The following is a 17365-nucleotide window of genomic DNA, read 5'->3' on the forward strand; positions in this document are numbered from 1 at the left end:
GCGGTGCATTATGGGGCAGCCCGGCCAGTCAGTGTGATTAAGAATGAAGATCCGGAGAAGAGCGCCCCTCCCCCCGGGCCGACGCTCCGAGCTCTTTGTGCCTGCGTCTGGGGGTCACTACAGGAGCGCTGCCATTGGCTGCGGTTATGGCAGACATGGCGGCAGCGTGCGCGTGTAATGTGACTAAATGGCCGTCCTGTGAAAGTCATGCTACCACTGCAGCCTCTCACACACGGCAGCGCCGCGGCTGCATGCAGAGCTCGGGTCGTGGGCGCGCATGAAGGCTGCCATGTGACCACGTACATGTATGTGCACAATGCTCAGCGCCTCGCGTTACTTCGCTAGAACACAATGAAGATCAGTCCTGAGCGCACACACCTTGTGACGTAGCGACGTATGGACACGCCCTGCGTTGTCACGTGACCCACCTTCCCCCGGGTTCCCGCGCTCCGCCCCCGGGTCTTACTGCCCGGATCGACTTGGTTCTCAGTTAATGGGAGACGATTGGATGACTCCGGATCTTGTCAGCAGGTCCAGGTCTTCCTGTCCGGCTCTTGTCTGTAAGCCTATAGGAAAAGGAGGGTTCATTCTCCGTGATCCAGCGCCGGCCCTTGCTCCGCTTTCATTGTGTCCCAGCACCTGTACTGACTCCAGATTCCGGGCTTTGCAGAGCCAATGAAGGCGCTGTGCTGCCATTTTGAATCCAGCTCCGTGTTTTCCCCATCGGTTCCCTCTGTTCCTCTTCTCTGGTTCCCCCTCTTGCCGTCCTTATGAGAGCGTGCCCCAGCTCCGGGTGTTCCGGGCGCCCGGCAATGTGATCGCTTCAGGGCTGTGCTCCCCTGCCGAGCATGAAGGGCTCCCGTGTGTAGCGGCGCTCCCGATCCGCCCTGGGCTTTCTTCGCCGAGCTCTGGCGCTCCAGTTCCGGGACTTGCCGCCCTCCTCCTCCTTCTCCCAGTGTTGCAGCAGCCGTGCTTCCCGTCCAGGCTCCAGGCCGCGCTTTCCTGTGTGTGCTCCTTGTGCAGGAAGCTTGCCTTCCCGGCCCGCTCCCCGTGCTCCACCGCCGGGTCTTGCGGCCTCAGCCTCCCCAGTCCAGGACTCCGAGCTCCGCGCTTTGCGGCCTGTCTCTCCTCCTCCTCTTTCGGTAAAATGGCCTCTCCTCCTCCTCTCCACCGCCTCGTGTCCGACTAAACGGCTCCCCTCCCCTCCTGCCCGAGACTAGCCCGACACCTGGGGGGGGAGGCCGCCTCCATCCCCACCCTTCTCATAGTGCTCCATGGCCGCCCAGGTGGCCCCGGCCTCCGGCCCCAGCCTCGGAGGAACCCCGCCCGCCTCCGGTCCCGAATTAAAGAAGAGCCCGGGGGACCCCCCTCCTGCCGACCCTCAGGCCGAGTCCCCGGCCCAGGCTTCCGCGGACTCCGAGACGCCTGAAGCGGCCAACGGAACCCGTGCGCCCCCGACGTCCGCGCTTCAGGAGCCGGGAGATACGGCTGCGGCCTCGTCCGCCTCATCGCTCCCGCCCGGGGGATTCGCTTTCTCCTCCTACAACCGGGGAGTCTTCCAGTCTGGCCCCGGCCTGGACTATCCGCCTCCGAACGAGGCCTACAACTCCTACCCGGCCTTCCCGAACCGGGCCTACCAGCCGGGGTACCCCTCGCCTCGCCCGACTGCCTCCACGGGAAAACCCCCGGCTCCGGCCTACCCCCCGCCTCCGCCACGGTTCGGCCCCGCGCAGCCAGCAGCTGCTACCCCAACTCTGAACCAGTTGCTGACGGCGCCCAGTCCGGGGCGGGGGTTCCCGGCCTACCCCGGAGGAGAGTACTCTGAGCAGCACAAAGGACCCGAAGGCTATGCGGCCGGCTGGGCCACAGGTCAGAGAGGGGTCCACCCGCCCGGGAGCCCTGGCAGCAGCGGGCAGAGCGTGCCCAGGACGGCGCAGGTAACAAGTGACCTTTATTATTGTGTGTGCGTGTGGTAGGAGGGGGGCAATGTGCTTTCGGGATCGGGGGAAACAGCAGCCTGTATTGTGTGCAGACAATGAGCCATGGCATGCTGGTGACACTGGGCATCAGGGCTTGGGCAGCCACTGGAGGCTGTGGTCATACTGCCACTTCAGTCCTGTGGTGCTCTCATCTCTGGCCTAATGTGTACACCGCATATGGCCCACATGACCAGGTACTGTATACCCCGGCCTCATCCTACTGTATACCTACACCCCCGGCCTCATCCGTCCTTGTGGTGATCCCCTACATGACCGTGTACTGTATATCTACACCCCTGGCCTCATCCGTCCTGGTGGTGATCCCCTGCATGATCATGTAATGTATACCTACACCTCTGACCTCGTCCATCCTAGTGGTGATCCTCTACATGACCGTGTACTGTGCCTACTCCTCCAACCTTATCCTACTGTATACCTATACCTCCGACCTCATCCATCCTGGTGATCCCCTACATGACCGTGTACTGTATGCCTACACCTCCGACCTCATCCATCCTGGTGGTGATCCCCCTACATGACTGTGTACTGTGTGCCTACACCTCCTACCTCATCCATCCTTGTGGTGATCTCCCTACATGACTGTGTACTGTGTGCCTACACCTCCTACCTCATCCATCCTTGTGGTGATCTCCCTACATGACTGTGTACTGTGTGCCTACACCTCCGACCTCCTCCATCCTGGTGGTGATTCCCCCTACATGACTGTGTACTGTATACCTACACCTCCAACCTCATCCATCCTGGTGGTGATTCCCCCAACATGACTGTGTACTGTATACCTACACCTCCGACCTCATCCATCCTGGTGGTGATCCCCCTACATGACTGTGTACTGTATACCTACTCCTCCGACCTCATCCATCCTGGTGGTGATCCCCCTACATGACTGTGTACTGTATACCTACTCCTCCGACCTCATCCATCCTGGTGGTGACCCCCCTACATGACTGTGTACTGTATACCTACTCCTCCGACCTCATCCATCCTGGTGGTGACCCCCCCCCCTACATGACTGTGTACTGTATACCTACTCCTCCGACCTCATCCATCCTGGTGGTGATCCCCCCCCCCAACATGACTGTGTACTGTATACCTACACCTCCGACCTCATCCATCCTGGTGGTGATCCCCCTACATGACTGTGTACTGTATACCTACACCTCCGACCTCATCCATCCTGGTGGTGATCCCCCTACATGACTGTGTACTGTATACCTACTCCTCCGACCTCATCCATCCTGGTGGTGACCCCCCCCCCCTACATGACTGTGTACTGTATACCTACACCTCCGACCTCATCCATCCTGGTGGTGATCCCCCTACATGACTGTGTACTGTATACCTACACCTCCGACCTCATCCATCCTGGTGGTGATCCCCCCTACATGACTGTGTACAGTATACCTACACCTCCGACCTCATCCATCCTGTTGGTGATCCCCCTACATGACTGTGTACAATATACTTACACCTCCGGCATCATCCATCCTGCTGATGATCCTAACATGATCATGTACCTTTATATCTATACCCATGTCAATATCCAAATACTGATGATCCTCTACATGACCATATACTGTATACCTACATCCATGGCAATCTCCATCCTCGAAATGACTGTGTACTATATACCCACACTCTTATCCTTGTCCATCCTGGTGATGGTCCACTACATGACCATAGACTGCATACCTATGCTGTGTGCACAATTAGCCAATGTGCATTTTTGATCAATAAAATTAAACAACTCAAGTGCTGTCGGTCAGTCCAAAAGCTTAATAAACCTGAATGTTTAAGTAAAAGTAAATATTTCAATCTCCATTGTTAGTTTTCACTTGTTAAAGTGAGAAAAATAAACAATGTACAAAAATAAATTTCTGACATTTTTTTTTTTTAAATATCAGTGACCAATTATAGCCACTACTCTTTTCAGTAACAATCATAAACCTTCCATCCATGGAGTCTGTCAATTTCCTAATTTGCAAGCAATCAACTTTTTGAACAGCATCAACCGCTGTCTCTGACTCTGTTCAGGGAGGTGTACCGTTTTCCTTCATTGTAAATCTCCTTGTTTAGGAAGGGCCCACAAGTTCTTCATATGGTTTAAGTGATAGACCTATATAAAAACCTCCAATAAGGTAAAGATATAGACATATAATACAGAAATTACAAAATATAGACCTAAAATAACTTGGTCCACTAATATACCAGGAATCCTGTAGATCCCTCTAAAGATACCTGGTGTACTGATAATGCCTAGCCGCGGATGTTGGCACTCAAACAGATAAGCAAACGATGGCATCCACACTCAACGTTGGCTCTCCCTAAACTGCCCTACACACCGTGCTGGGCCTGTGATCATTGTCTGTTCCTTCTCCAAGTATCTAGCCTCCTGATGAACCTTGAAGTATGGGGAAACGCGTTAAGGCATGAGTTATCCCCTTCACATTTATTATAAGAGAAATATGTTTTTGTTCAGACCTGCCTTTTACTGTTCTAATCCACTGTCCCTGACCAATATCAGAGAGTATCTTTATTTGGATCTCCCATTATGATAGGAATTTGTGGGGAGAGCCACCATTGAGCGGGGGCGCCATTTTTTGTTTATTTGTAAGGTGCCAACTACTGTGGCTAAGCTGTATCATTATGCAGGATATCTTTATCGGGATTTACAGGGTCCCTGGTGTCATGTGGTGTATTACTGGACCAGTATATCACTTGCATTACCACATTTTTTCTTGTTATGGTTTTTAATGCATATCTAATAGACATGTTTTTAGGGGATTTACATGTTCCACTGAATAGATCCTTTTGTTTATATCAGTTACGCTACTCAGATAGGGAAGGGGGGCCATTTTTAACACCTTTATTGGCTAGCTAAGCTGTATACCTGTGACGCAGCATTGGTTTTCTTAAGATGCTGACTTTTTTTTCCTGTACCACTGCTTGAAGAAATTGTCTTTTAAAAACTGACAATAGGTTTGAGAGTTGATTTGAGTGTCTTTAGCCTTACATAGCCTTCCTTACTTTAGCCATGTCTCTGAACACCTTGTACTTCTGGGCCCTCCAGGGAGGTTGCATTTCTGGAATATGACAGCACTGGAGGATAGCGGATTCCTGGCCTCTTCACGTTTTGATTCGTAAATCTTTGGCAGTTAATGTGCGTCTTTTTCTCAACACGTTTTTTGTGACCCTGTTGACAATTTGCAACAAAACTTTTGATTTGTAATCATGCTGCAATTTCAAGAATGCTGCATCCCTCTGTAAGACTTTTCACAATTTTTTACTTTTTCAGAGTCTTAATAATAAGACTAATAATTCTGAACACCTGATAACGGGTGTTGTATCCTTAGGCCACACCATCCCTTGTTACACTGATAGACGTCACCTGATCTGCTTCATCCAATAAGCATTCAAGTTTATACAGTTTGGAGTTGGAAAGTATGCAGAAAAATGATATGGTCAAAATACTCACTTATCGAGTTCTGCATGTAGTGTACATCCTGATCCATCCTGATGATGATCCTATATATGACCATGTCCTTAATACCTATATCCTCATTCCCCAAAATACCTTGGGTGCTTTGGAATAAGTATCTAAATTTAGTTCTCATTTCCAGGGGGTGTAAACCATGGATCACTGGCCACTGTAGGATGTAGATGCCACTTAGACCACATCTGGATCCAATTTAGTTATCTTTAAAGGAGTTGTCCAGTACTTTTTACTATGGCCCAAATGCCCCCAATGTATTTACCCTCTTCAGATAAGGGTTTTTGTAAATACCTCTTTTTGTCTTTCTTGTCTGTGAGTGGGCCACTCGCAGGCATCACGTGACTCCCGGCTGCGGCCTCCTCTGATGTCACGTCAAATGAGGCGTGACATCAGTGACGCGGTCCCTGCAGTGGATGCTGGGCTGTGGGCAGGGTTACCCCGTGCATCACACCCAGCATCCACTGCGTTCTTTCCCAATGAATGGGGAGAGGGAAAGCGCGCGGTTGATGCTGGGTGTGACACGTGGGGTAACTGCGCCCACAGCCAATCACTCACTGTGGAACGCAGCACTGGGTCACGCCCGGCTGTAGCCGGAACTTGACATGTCATCAGCGGATGTCAGAGCCGGCTGCAGCCGGGGGCCACGTGATGCCTGTGAGCGGTCAAGGATAGCGCCGCACACGGGCAAGAAGGACAAAGGGGTATTTACAAAACCCTTACCTGAAGAGAGTAAATACATTGGGGGCATAGTAAAAAGTACTGGACATCTTCTTTAAAGGGTGTCAATGTAAAACTGAAAGATAGGTGTCAGCAGCGCATTTCATCCTGATCCCTAAGACTTTTCTGCTCTTGGTGTGAGCTATACATGCTAGAACTTTGACTTTTTTAAAAACTTTTTTTTTTTTTTTTTTTTTTAAACCTCCCACTTGGGATGATGGATTAAAGAGGTTGTCCACTACTATAAATAATGCCCACATCGATTTAAACTTTGGAAAATAATTTTTTTTGTTATTACCTTCTGTAATCAGTGCCTGTGAGCGGCGCTATCGCTGACCGCTCACTGGACATCACGGGAACCCCGGCTGCAGCCGGCTCTGACATCCGTTGATGTCATGTCAAGTTCCGGGAACACAGAGGTGTGACCCAGTGACAAGCACCCCCCTGAGTGACTGGGCTGCAGGTGGGGTTTCACCGCACGTCACAGTCCAGCATCCAGCACGCGCTTTCTCTCTCCTCTGCGTTCATTGGCTGCAAGCGCGCGCTGGATGCTGGGCTGTGACGTGCGGTGAAACCCCACCTGCAGCCCAGTCACTCAGGGGGATGCGTGTCACGCCTCTAAATATGACTTTAAAAAAGCACTTTTAGGCTATGTTCACACATCATGGTTTTTTTTTTCAGCGTTTTTTTCCTCCAGATTTTTATGCAAATTTTCAGCTGTGTTTTATAGTACCAGCAAAGTCTGAGAAACCAGAATTCTCTGTTCACACCATGTTTTTTTTTTTGTTCCGTATTTTGTGTTTTGCATGTTTTTTTTTGGAAAATAGAGCATGTCACTTCTTTCAGTGTTTTTTCACCCATAGGAAGTAATGGGTGGTGAAAAAAACGCACCAAAATTTGCATCAGCATTTTTTCAGCGTTTTTGATGGTAAAATAGAATGGGGTTCTTTTTTCCCACAGAACTCTATGTACATGTATAAATAGAGACAGAAGGACAGTGAAAAAATGCACCAAAACTGCTAGAAAAATACTGAACAAAATGCCCCTGAAGATAAAGTTTTGCTGCAAAAAAAAACCATGTGTGAACATGGCACTAAACTTTTCAACTTAAGGCTAAGTTTGCGGGTAACTTTGGAAATATACTGCCTGTTATGTCTTGCCTTGATATATTTACATGCCAAGTTTGATACATATTAAATGTGTATATGAGCCGGATGGATATCACACAACATCTTGATGTCTTGGACTTGTACTCAAATGGCTTTATGCTCCATAATAAAGATGAGCAAATTCATGATTTGCTGACCAGCAATATTTTCTGTTACAGAATCATGTTTAAGACAGTGGAGGGCAAAATCTGGGTCTGTGGCTTTATTCCACCATGGGCCATTTAAATGGCCTTCATGGAGCTGGCCAAAAGTAACAATTTTAGGGTAGTGTTATTACCCTTAGGCCTCATTCAGATGTCTGATATTTTCATGAGTGCTATCTGTGGTTTTCACAGATGGCACTCGTACCTGTGAAGTGATGGTCTGTGGGGCCATTCACATGTCATTGGTTTTTCAACGACTGAATGATTTGCGGAGATGTGTCCGATTTTTGATCTGAAGGTCAGATCAAAATAACCAATGTAAATCTATGGCCCAGTGAAAAATTCGGACCACACACAGATGACCACTGTGTGGTCTGATTTTCACGGACTGTCAGAAAGGAGAAGGTGGACAAACTTTATTTTTTTTTCTCCACATATGAGAAAAACAGATGAGTCTGATCAAAATCGGTCTGTTTTTCTCTTCCATGAGAATGTTGGGTGTCTGAGTGAGGCCTTAGATGGGAGGAAAATGTAATAGCAGCACTAATTAGTGCGAACATACAGTTAGTTACATAGTATATCAGGCCAGTCATTTATATGGAACCTATCCTCTTGTGTATGGAGCCTATGTGGTGGTGTTGTGCCTATGGCTTGGTAATACAAAAACTGTAAGTGCCCTACTACTGAGCAATAAGTGCTGGGTGGTAATTTGTGTTACTATAGTCTTGCCCAGAAGCAATGAAATGCATAACCCAGAGCCTGGAATGCTGCTATAATGCGGACAATTGCATGAGGAGTTTGCAGCTTGAAAAAAGAAATAATAACGAATACCATGGTTTTCATGAACTTTAGTATTCTTTCAGGACATTGTTTTTCTTAAATACTTGTTTTTGGGCCTAAAAATAATTTTTCCAGTTTCATTAAAATAGTGCTCCGTTTTAACTTTAACAGGCTTTTTGTTTCCTTGGACAGTTAAAAGGGGTTATCCACTACACAGGCAATCTCTTCTCGATCTCTGTCCCCACCATAAAATAATAATGGCTATATTCGCATTCAGAGAGGATGCTGTTCTAATGTTGTCTGGTCTGGCTCTTTTGGCTTGCATGATATAGGCTGAAGGGCTCACGTTATTTTATCAGCGGCCGCTTCCCTTTACCCTACTTAGGACGTAACGGAAATGGAGGAGGTCAGAGCTGCGGCTGCTGTCTTGTGGTGCATAATGTCTCGCAAGCCCTGCAAGAGCCAGTGCTGACACCGCTGGAATGGCGCTCTCACCAGAGGTGATGGTAACTGCTGCTGTTTTATAAGGGGGTGTGGACATGGTGATTTTGAGAAGGGCTGTCCAAGTAGTGGACCACGTCTTTAAAGGGAACCTGTCACCAGGTTTTTCCCATATGACGTAAGGCCAGTACCTTTCAGCCCTCACATACAGCATTCTAATATGCTGTATATATTACAATAGTTCAAAAGAGGGGAGGAAAGTGCCCAACAAAAGGTGGTAACCCAGGTAAGTATTCGTAACAGATGTTCACAATGAATAAATAAATCGAGAATAACCAGAAAAGATATACCATTACACGTGGGCTTTGTGTGGATGATGTGTTCTACGTCATACATACCGTGTTCAGCATTGCGCTGCTGTGCAGGCGTACTTCTCTGCCCTGACTAGTACTGCAGTGCGCATGTGCAGGAAATGGCCAGAGAGACCTGGCACATGCGCACTGCAGTACTTTACTCTGTCCTCGATAGAGCGGGGAAGAAGGACCGGATCGCAAGAAGAGGAGGCACTGAAGCAAGACCAGCCCTTTGGACCGAGCCCCCTTAGGTAAGTATTATAAAAGGTCTTCTTCCTGTCTTGCAGGCCGGAATGGGGGCATATATACAGCATATTAGAATGCTGTATATGAGGGCTTACAGGTACTGGCCTTATCTCATATGGGTAAAACCTGGTGACAGGGTCACTTTAAGGCTATGTGCCCATGATGCAGAAATGCTCCAGATTTTTCCTGAGCGTTTCTGCATCTCCCTGGCAGAAAAAACACATGCGGATTGTACATGCGGATTGTACATGCGTTTTTCCTGCCAGGGACATGCGAATGTGAAGCGTTCTTCACATGCATTTCCGCATGCGGGATGTCAAGCGCTTTCCAAGCGATTTTAGCATCACTTGGAAAGTGCTTGACAACTTGTTCACACTATATAAATCCACACAACCGGCATAGATTTATATACTGTGACCGAAAGAATGGTAAAAAATAAATCTATACTTACCTTCCGATGTCCCCCGCAGTCTTGCTTCGCTCGGTCCTGGCTGCTGGCAGATCGCGGTACACTGAAGGACCTGCCGACGTCAGCATCGCGTGACCCGTCACATGACTATGACGTCAGCGCAGGTCCTCCAGTCCATCGCGATCTGCCGGCAACGGAGGACGAGAGCACCGCGGGCCATCAGAAGGTAAGTATAATATTTATTTTTTATTTTATTTTATTTATTTTTTTATTTATTTTTTTTTTTACAGTTTTCTATGGTACCTGGGTCCGGAGGAGAGTCTCCTCTTCTCCACACATTGGAACGCATGTATTCCGCATGTGCTTATCTAGTGAAGCGTAATCCATGCGTTCTAATGCAAGTCAATGGCGGCGAAAACTCAGCGCTTCCGCAAAATAATTGGTAGTGCTGCGTTTTTTTCCGCAATGATAATCCGCAGCGGGAAATTTTCGCAGCATGTGCACAGCACATGCGGATTATCTTTGGGGAACATGGCAGGCCTTCTACCGTGCATTTTTTAAGCGTTTCTGCAGCGTTCTTGCCGCTGCGGAAATGCTTAAACGCATCGTGGGCACACAGCCAAACTTTGTGATCATAAATCAGGCCATCATAGCTGGCTGATTGGATTCTCCAACTCATTCTGCAAGAATCAATAGTGTAACAAAGTGGCTATAGAAGAAAAACAATGCAATATTTATAATGAAATCAAATTGTAAAAATGATTTTTAGCCCACAATGCACATATTTTAGATAAATCAAATTGGAAAGGTTGACGGCCCCTTTTGTTATTCCTATTTTCCTGTTGTACAAGTCTACCTTGGAGATGACCAATGTACCTGAAGGCTACTTAATTTTAGCGAACTTGACTTACAGCTGCATGTGAACAATGTGAAGTTAAAGGGGATAGCCGGAACTTTATTAAAAACAAATAAAGTGGCAAAGCACTAACAGGCAGGTAGTTGTAACTTACCTGCCTGTTGTGCCCTGCGACGTTCTTCCCCGGCACAGAGCGGTCACGGACTGCTCCTGCCAGGATTCGGAAGCCTCTGCTGATGTCATGTCTACAGAACAGAGACTTTTCTGCTTCTTTGTTGACGGGGTGGGACTTCTGATGTCATTTTGATTGATAGCTGGATCCCCACTGCTTAAAAAATTTGTCCACTACTTTATATGAACCTCCTCCCATGTAGGTTTTCAGGATCTCCTTAGTATTACATAGGTGATGGCATTATTATCATAGCATCAGAAAATACCACAGGTTCTCTTACCTGTGCAATACTAAGGAAGTCCTGATCTATTGGGGGGTCTTGAGTACTGGAGTTGAGAAACACTGCTTTAATATATCTTTTATGAGCTGTACTTTTAAGGGGCAAATACAGCAGAAAACTGGCGATAAACACTTTAAATGGTCACAAGTTTTGCGCATTGTGAAGTTGAACAAAAATGTTGTGACTAGCTGTTTACATGGCTGCATTTCTACCTCTGACCTCTGGAATAAAATTTCTGGCAGGACATATGAAGGTGTACGCCACTGATAAGAGCTGCATTTGGTGCATCTCGTCCCTGGGCTGGCGCATGAGTTTTTTTTATTTTTTTTTTTTATTGCTACCATCTTTATGTTCTGAACATAGCAGTCTATACTCCATGCAGCACCGCCATCATCCTTGCTATTAACACAATAGCTTATACTCTTACTGTGTGTTTTTTGTTTTTACTAGATTTTACTATGACTGCAATATGTTGTAGCTGACATCCAACCTTACTGTAATGTCTGACTTGCAAACAATGACCCTTATTTGCTAACATTTGGAATTGGAAACCTATAAGTGTCAGAAAAAAAGAAAAAAAAGTAGCTCAAGATTTATTTATGGCACTCAGTCTTTGGCCTTATTCACACATCCTTATCCTGGTCAGTGGTTTGCATCAGTATATAATAATCAGGAGTGGAATCTACAGAGAAAAATATAATCATTAATGAGTAATTATACTTTCAATAGGTTTTGTTTTTTTTCCCTTATATTTGGCAGGCACTTTCATTGCTTGCAGATTGTGTTTGGGTCAGGGTCCTAAGATCCAAACCGACTGCTCAATAGATCCCCGAACAGTGTGCACCAGGAGTCAGGGGCGCATAGCTCCTTTCTGAGCGCACACACAGAGCAGTGTACAGATTCAATAGAAAGCATACGTTTGGAAGCTAAGCTATTTTCATGCGATCACGTTGAGGTTTTTTTTTCTTTTTAAAACTATTTTTGGAGGTTTGCAGAAACCCCCATCAATTAGCTGTAGTTTGGGAAAATCTGGTAGTTTTCCTATAGCACCACCAAAGGGTAAATGTTTTAATTTTATAGTGCCAACATATTCCACAGCACTTAACAATTCAGACAATATTACAGAGTAATTCGTACCATGAGGAATGAGGGCCCTGCTCCCAACCAAGCTTGCAGTCTATGAAGAAATAGGGTAACACAAAATGTAAATTTTAAAAAGTGCTTGTAGTCTATGGTCCGGCCATAAATATAATGGGGCATACAAATAATGCTGCATTCAGATCTGTGGAGTCGATCCATTTTAGACTAACTCCTAAAATATCCAATAAATTGGGTACAGTAGGTCAATGCAGAATGTGCTGAATATTTTTTTTGTAAGAATTTGTCCTATTCCTGATCTAAGGATTTAGGCTTTTAGTTGAGATGAATCTGTGCTGCACTTTATGTACACGCTCAGTGAGGCAGTGAGATGAATCTGTGCTGCACTTTATGTACATGCTCAGTAGTGAGGCAGTGAGATGAATCTGTGCTGCACTTTATGTACATGCTCAGTAGTGAGGCAGTGAGATGAATATGTGCTGCACTTTATGTACACGCTCAGTAGTGAGGTAGTGAGATGAATCTGTGCTGCACTTTATGTACACGCTCAGTAGTGAGGCAGTGAGATGAATCTGTGCTGCACTTTATGTACACGCTCAGTAGTGAGGCAGTGAGATGAATCTGTGCTGCACTTTATGTACACGCTCAGTAGTGAGGCAGTGAGATGAATCTGTGCTGCACTTTATGTACACGCTCAGTAGTGAGGCAGTGAGATGAATCTGTGCTGCACTTTATGTACATGCTCAGTAGTGAGGCAGTGAGATGAATCTGTGCTGCACTTTATGTACACGCTCAGTAGTGAGATGAATCTGTGCTGCACTTTATGTACACGCTCAGTAGTGAGGCAGTGAGATGAATCTGTGCTGCACTTTATGTACACGCTCAGTAGTGAGGCAGTGAGATGAATCTGTGCTGCACTTTATGTACATGCTCAGTAGTGAGGCAGTGAGATGAATCTGTGCTGCACTTTATGTACACGCTCAGTAGTGAGGCAGTGAGATGAATCTGTGCTGCACTTTATGTACACGCTCAGTAGTGAGGCAGTGAGATGAATCTGCTGCACTTTACGTACACGCTCAGTAGTGAGATGAATCTGTGCTGCACTTTATGTACACGCTCAGTAGTGAGGCAGTGAGATGAATCTGTGCTGCACTTTATGTACACGCTCAGTAGTGAGGCAGTGAGATGAATCTGTGCTGCACTTTATGTACACGCTCAGTAGTGAGGCAGTGAGATGAATCTGCTGCACTTTACGTACACGCTCAGTAGTGAGGCAGTGAGATGAATCTGTGCTGCACTTTATGTACATGCTCAGTAGTGAGGCAGTGAGATGAATCTGTGCTGCACTTTATGTACACGCTCAGTAGTGAGGCAGTGAGATGAATCTGTGCTGCACTTTATGTACACGCTCAGTAGTGAGGCAGTGAGATGAATCTGTGCTGCACTTTATGTACACGCTCAGTAGTGAGGCAGTGAGATGAATCTGTGCTGCACTTTATGTACACGCTCAGTAGTGAGGCAGTGAGATGAATCTGTGCTGCACTTTATGTACACGCTCAGTAGTGAGGCAGTGAGATGAATCTGTGCTGCACTTTATGTAGACGCTCAGTAATGAGGCAGTGAGATGAATCTGTGCTGCACTTTATGTACATGCTCAGTAGTGAGGCAGTGAGATGAATCTGTGCTGCACTTTATGTACACGCTCAGTAGTGAGATGAATCTGTGCTGCACTTTATGTACACGCTCAGTAGTGAGGCAGTGAGATGAATCTGTGCTGCACTTTATGTACACGCTCAGTAGTGAGACAGTGAGATGAATCTGTGCTGCACTTTATGTACATGCTCAGTAGTGAGGCAGTGAGATGAATCTGTGCTGCACTTTATGTACACTCTCAGTAGTGAGGCAGTGAGATGAATCTGTGCTGCTCTTTATGTACACGCTCAGTAGTGAGATGAATCTGTGCTGCACTTTATGTACACGCTCAGTAGTGAGATGAATCTGTGCTGCACTTTATGTACACGCTCAGTAGTGAGGCAGTGAGATGAATCTGTGCTGCACTTTATGTACACGCTCAGTAGTGAGGCAGTGAGATGAATCTGCTGCACTTTATGTACACGCTCAGTAGTGAGGCAGTGAGATGAATCTGTGCTGCACTTTATGTACATGCTCAGTAGTGAGGCAGTGAGATGAATCTGTGCTGCACTTTATGTACATGCTCAGTAGTGAGGCAGTGAGATGAATCTGTGCTGCACTTTATGTACATGCTCAGTAGTGAGGCAGTGAGATGAATCTGTGCTGCACTTTATGTACACGCTCAGTAGTGAGGCAGTGAGATGAATCTGTGCTGCACTTTATGTACACGCTCAGTAGTGAGGCAGTGAGATGAATCTGTGCTGCACTTTATGTACACGCTCAGTAGTGAGGCAGTGAGATGAATCTGTGCTGCACTTTATGTACACGCTCAGTAGTGAGGCAGTGAGATGAATCTGTGCTGCACTTTATGTACATGCTCAGTAGTGAGGCTCCTCCTCTACAGATCAGAGGCACTGGGAAGGAATGCCTGCACGCATCTCAGAACTGCTAGAGTGAACAGCAAATGGCTAGATCATTGTATCATATTGGTGATGAAAAGCCTGATGTTACCATTTTAGTACAGTAAATTTATCACTTAAACATGAGCCATGTATGAGGGAGTCAGTCAGGGAAGTTGGAGTGGGGAGGTTTGGCTTACCGACTCCACAGCCCTGGCTGCATGAATCTGTCACCAGCCAGTATGTGTACAGGTACAAGGAGCTACTCGAGTGCTTGTAAATAGCATTACACTGTAGCCATTAATTCTATAGGTTGTCTGTGAAAGTACAGGACACTCTTTGCAATTGCCCTCCACTCTAAAAAGATGAGGATCCAGAACAGGCAACTCTTCCCACACCTCTAATAACACTGTTCAACAAATTTTCAAGAATTCTTTGTAAATGCATTCAAATAAGGTTATTCAAATTTCTATAACTACAAGAGAACAGAATATTACTATATCGCTAAATCATTAGCTCTAGATTTTAAAATAGATGTGGGGCGATGAAATGAATGAAATGCACAATTCATGGTTACAATGTGAAATTACCAAAAATCTTCCACACATTTATTGGGAATTTCTATGACAAACTGTCATTACATGGGCCAATGTTCATAATAAAAAAAGTACATTTATTACAATTTCCAGTTGGCGCTTTCTCTTGGCCTGCAGTTTGTAGTGTAGCTCTGGAGCGTCCCGCTAGATTGTCCAGCAGTAGTCTCCTGCTGAAGCCCTGCTATGTGCAGCACAGGCGATTGGATGACCGCAGCTTCAAGTCTCCTATGGGGACTATTGAAGGCAGTATGTGTGTGTGTGTATGTGTATATATATATATATATATAATTTTCTATATCCTACTGAAAATACAATTTTTCTAAAAAAAAAAAAAAAAAAAAAAATTGGTTTTGCTGCCTTCAGAAATGTCCAATCGGTAAACGGTGTAACGAAAAAAATCAGACTCCAGAATTACGTTGTTTTTGGCCGCTACAACATTGCAATAACAGGTGATCAAAACATCATATCTACCCATAAATGGTGTAAAAATGTCAGCTCAGGGTGCAAAAAATAAGCCATCACCTAGCTCCAGATCCCAAAAAATGAAGACTCTACTGATCTCTGAAAATGGCGGCATAAGCAAATTTTTTTTTTTTTTTTTTTTACACCGCTTAAAAACACAAAACAAAAAAAACCTTATACAAGTCATGTTTGGCATCTGTGTACTCACACTGGCCTGGATAATCATATTGCCAGGTCAGTTTTAGCATTTAGTGAACATGGTAACTAAAAGACTCTAAAAACAATTGTGGAATTGCACTTTTTTTGCAATTTCACGGCACTTGGAATTTTTTTTCCCATTTTCCAGTACATTATATGGTCAAATCAATGGTTTCATTCAAAAGTATGACTCGTCCTGCAAAAATAAAACAAGCTTTCATATGACCATATTGATGGAAAAATAAAAAAGTTATGGCTCTGGGAAGAAGGGGAGCAATTAACAAAAGCGCGAAAAACCCCCCAGAAAATTGCAATGTGGTGAAGGGGTTAAAACTTCCACGCTGCCTTCACCACATGTATGTCATCAACTGACTGTCCTTGTAAAGCTCCCTAATCCGTGGGCCAACAAAGATACCCTCTTTCAAGTTTGCATGACTTAATAGAGGAAATGTAGTTGTCAAATATTGAACCCTTCACTTTCTTGTTGCTCTTTAAAGAGTTTTTCACTACTTCTAGTTTGATGTGTAGCGGAGGGAGTAAAATTTTCTTAGAATCAACCAATGGTTCATTTTGTATATTTTTGTACCAGGCTTAAGTGTTTCTCTTCCTTGGAAATATTGCCAACCTAATATGAGCAAATCTATTCTCTTCCATACGTTTACTGTATTACAATTCTCCACAATCGACACTTGTAAAATAAAAACTAGAGCTAGTTCTCTTACCTGTCATTTTCATTTTTAGCAGCATCAAATCTATACGAATTAGCTACTTTTGTTCATTTACAATTTTTTGTTTAACAGTGTAATTCATGGCTAAACTGTGGCTAGAACACCTTGTAAGTCATGGATAATTGTGTGGAAATATCAGTTTATAGTTTATGAAATGGTTAGGTCCAGGCTTTAATTTCAGCCTTTAGAAGACCACCTTTGTCCTCTTATTCCCTGTTGCTTATCTAGTAATCTATTGCACAGTGCTGTGAAGTAGCTGTTCACATGTTATTGCACCCAATTATTACTGCGCAAATGCATCTCAAACACATAGATATCAACTCCAATTTCATAACCATACCAGCTGGTATCCTAAGGGTTACTGGCCAACGGCAATAATGGGAAAAATTTGTACTCGGTGAAGACAGATTTTCCAGTTACTGACAGAGAAGATGATAGTTGGTGCTATTATTATTTTATGCAGGAGGAGGTGCTAGAGTAGAAATTTTGCTGCCATTTGTCCTGAGACAACAGTGAATGTTCACATGTTTTTGGGGCTAATATGCGTGAGAAAAAAACCCATTATGTTCATGAGATTTCAGAAATCTTATTGATTATGATGGCACTGTAAAATACTGCGTATTTACTTACATAATACACTTTAAAAAAACACCATGTGTAATGCTGCATACTCGCCAAATACACTGTGTAAAA

General features: G+C 45.3%; 1 protein-coding gene across 1 annotated transcript in view; it reads left to right on the forward strand.

The window, feature by feature from the left end:
• The first annotated feature begins 464 nt into the window (after positions 1 to 464).
• Positions 465 to 17365, forward strand: part of ARID1A (AT-rich interaction domain 1A) — a 92849-nt gene continuing 75948 nt past the window's right edge. Inside the window, exon 1 of the mRNA XM_073666166.1 lies at positions 465 to 1937. Coding sequence (XP_073522267.1) covers positions 1275 to 1937 — 663 coding nt within the window. The 5' untranslated portion in view covers positions 465 to 1274. The remainder of the gene's footprint in view (positions 1938 to 17365) is intronic.

This window comes from Phyllobates terribilis, unplaced genomic scaffold (genome assembly GCF_046119375.1).
Source record: "Phyllobates terribilis strain yellow unplaced genomic scaffold, ASM4611937v1 Scaffold_2__4_contigs__length_985480577, whole genome shotgun sequence".
NCBI classification, from domain to species: Eukaryota; Metazoa; Chordata; class Amphibia; order Anura; family Dendrobatidae; genus Phyllobates; species Phyllobates terribilis.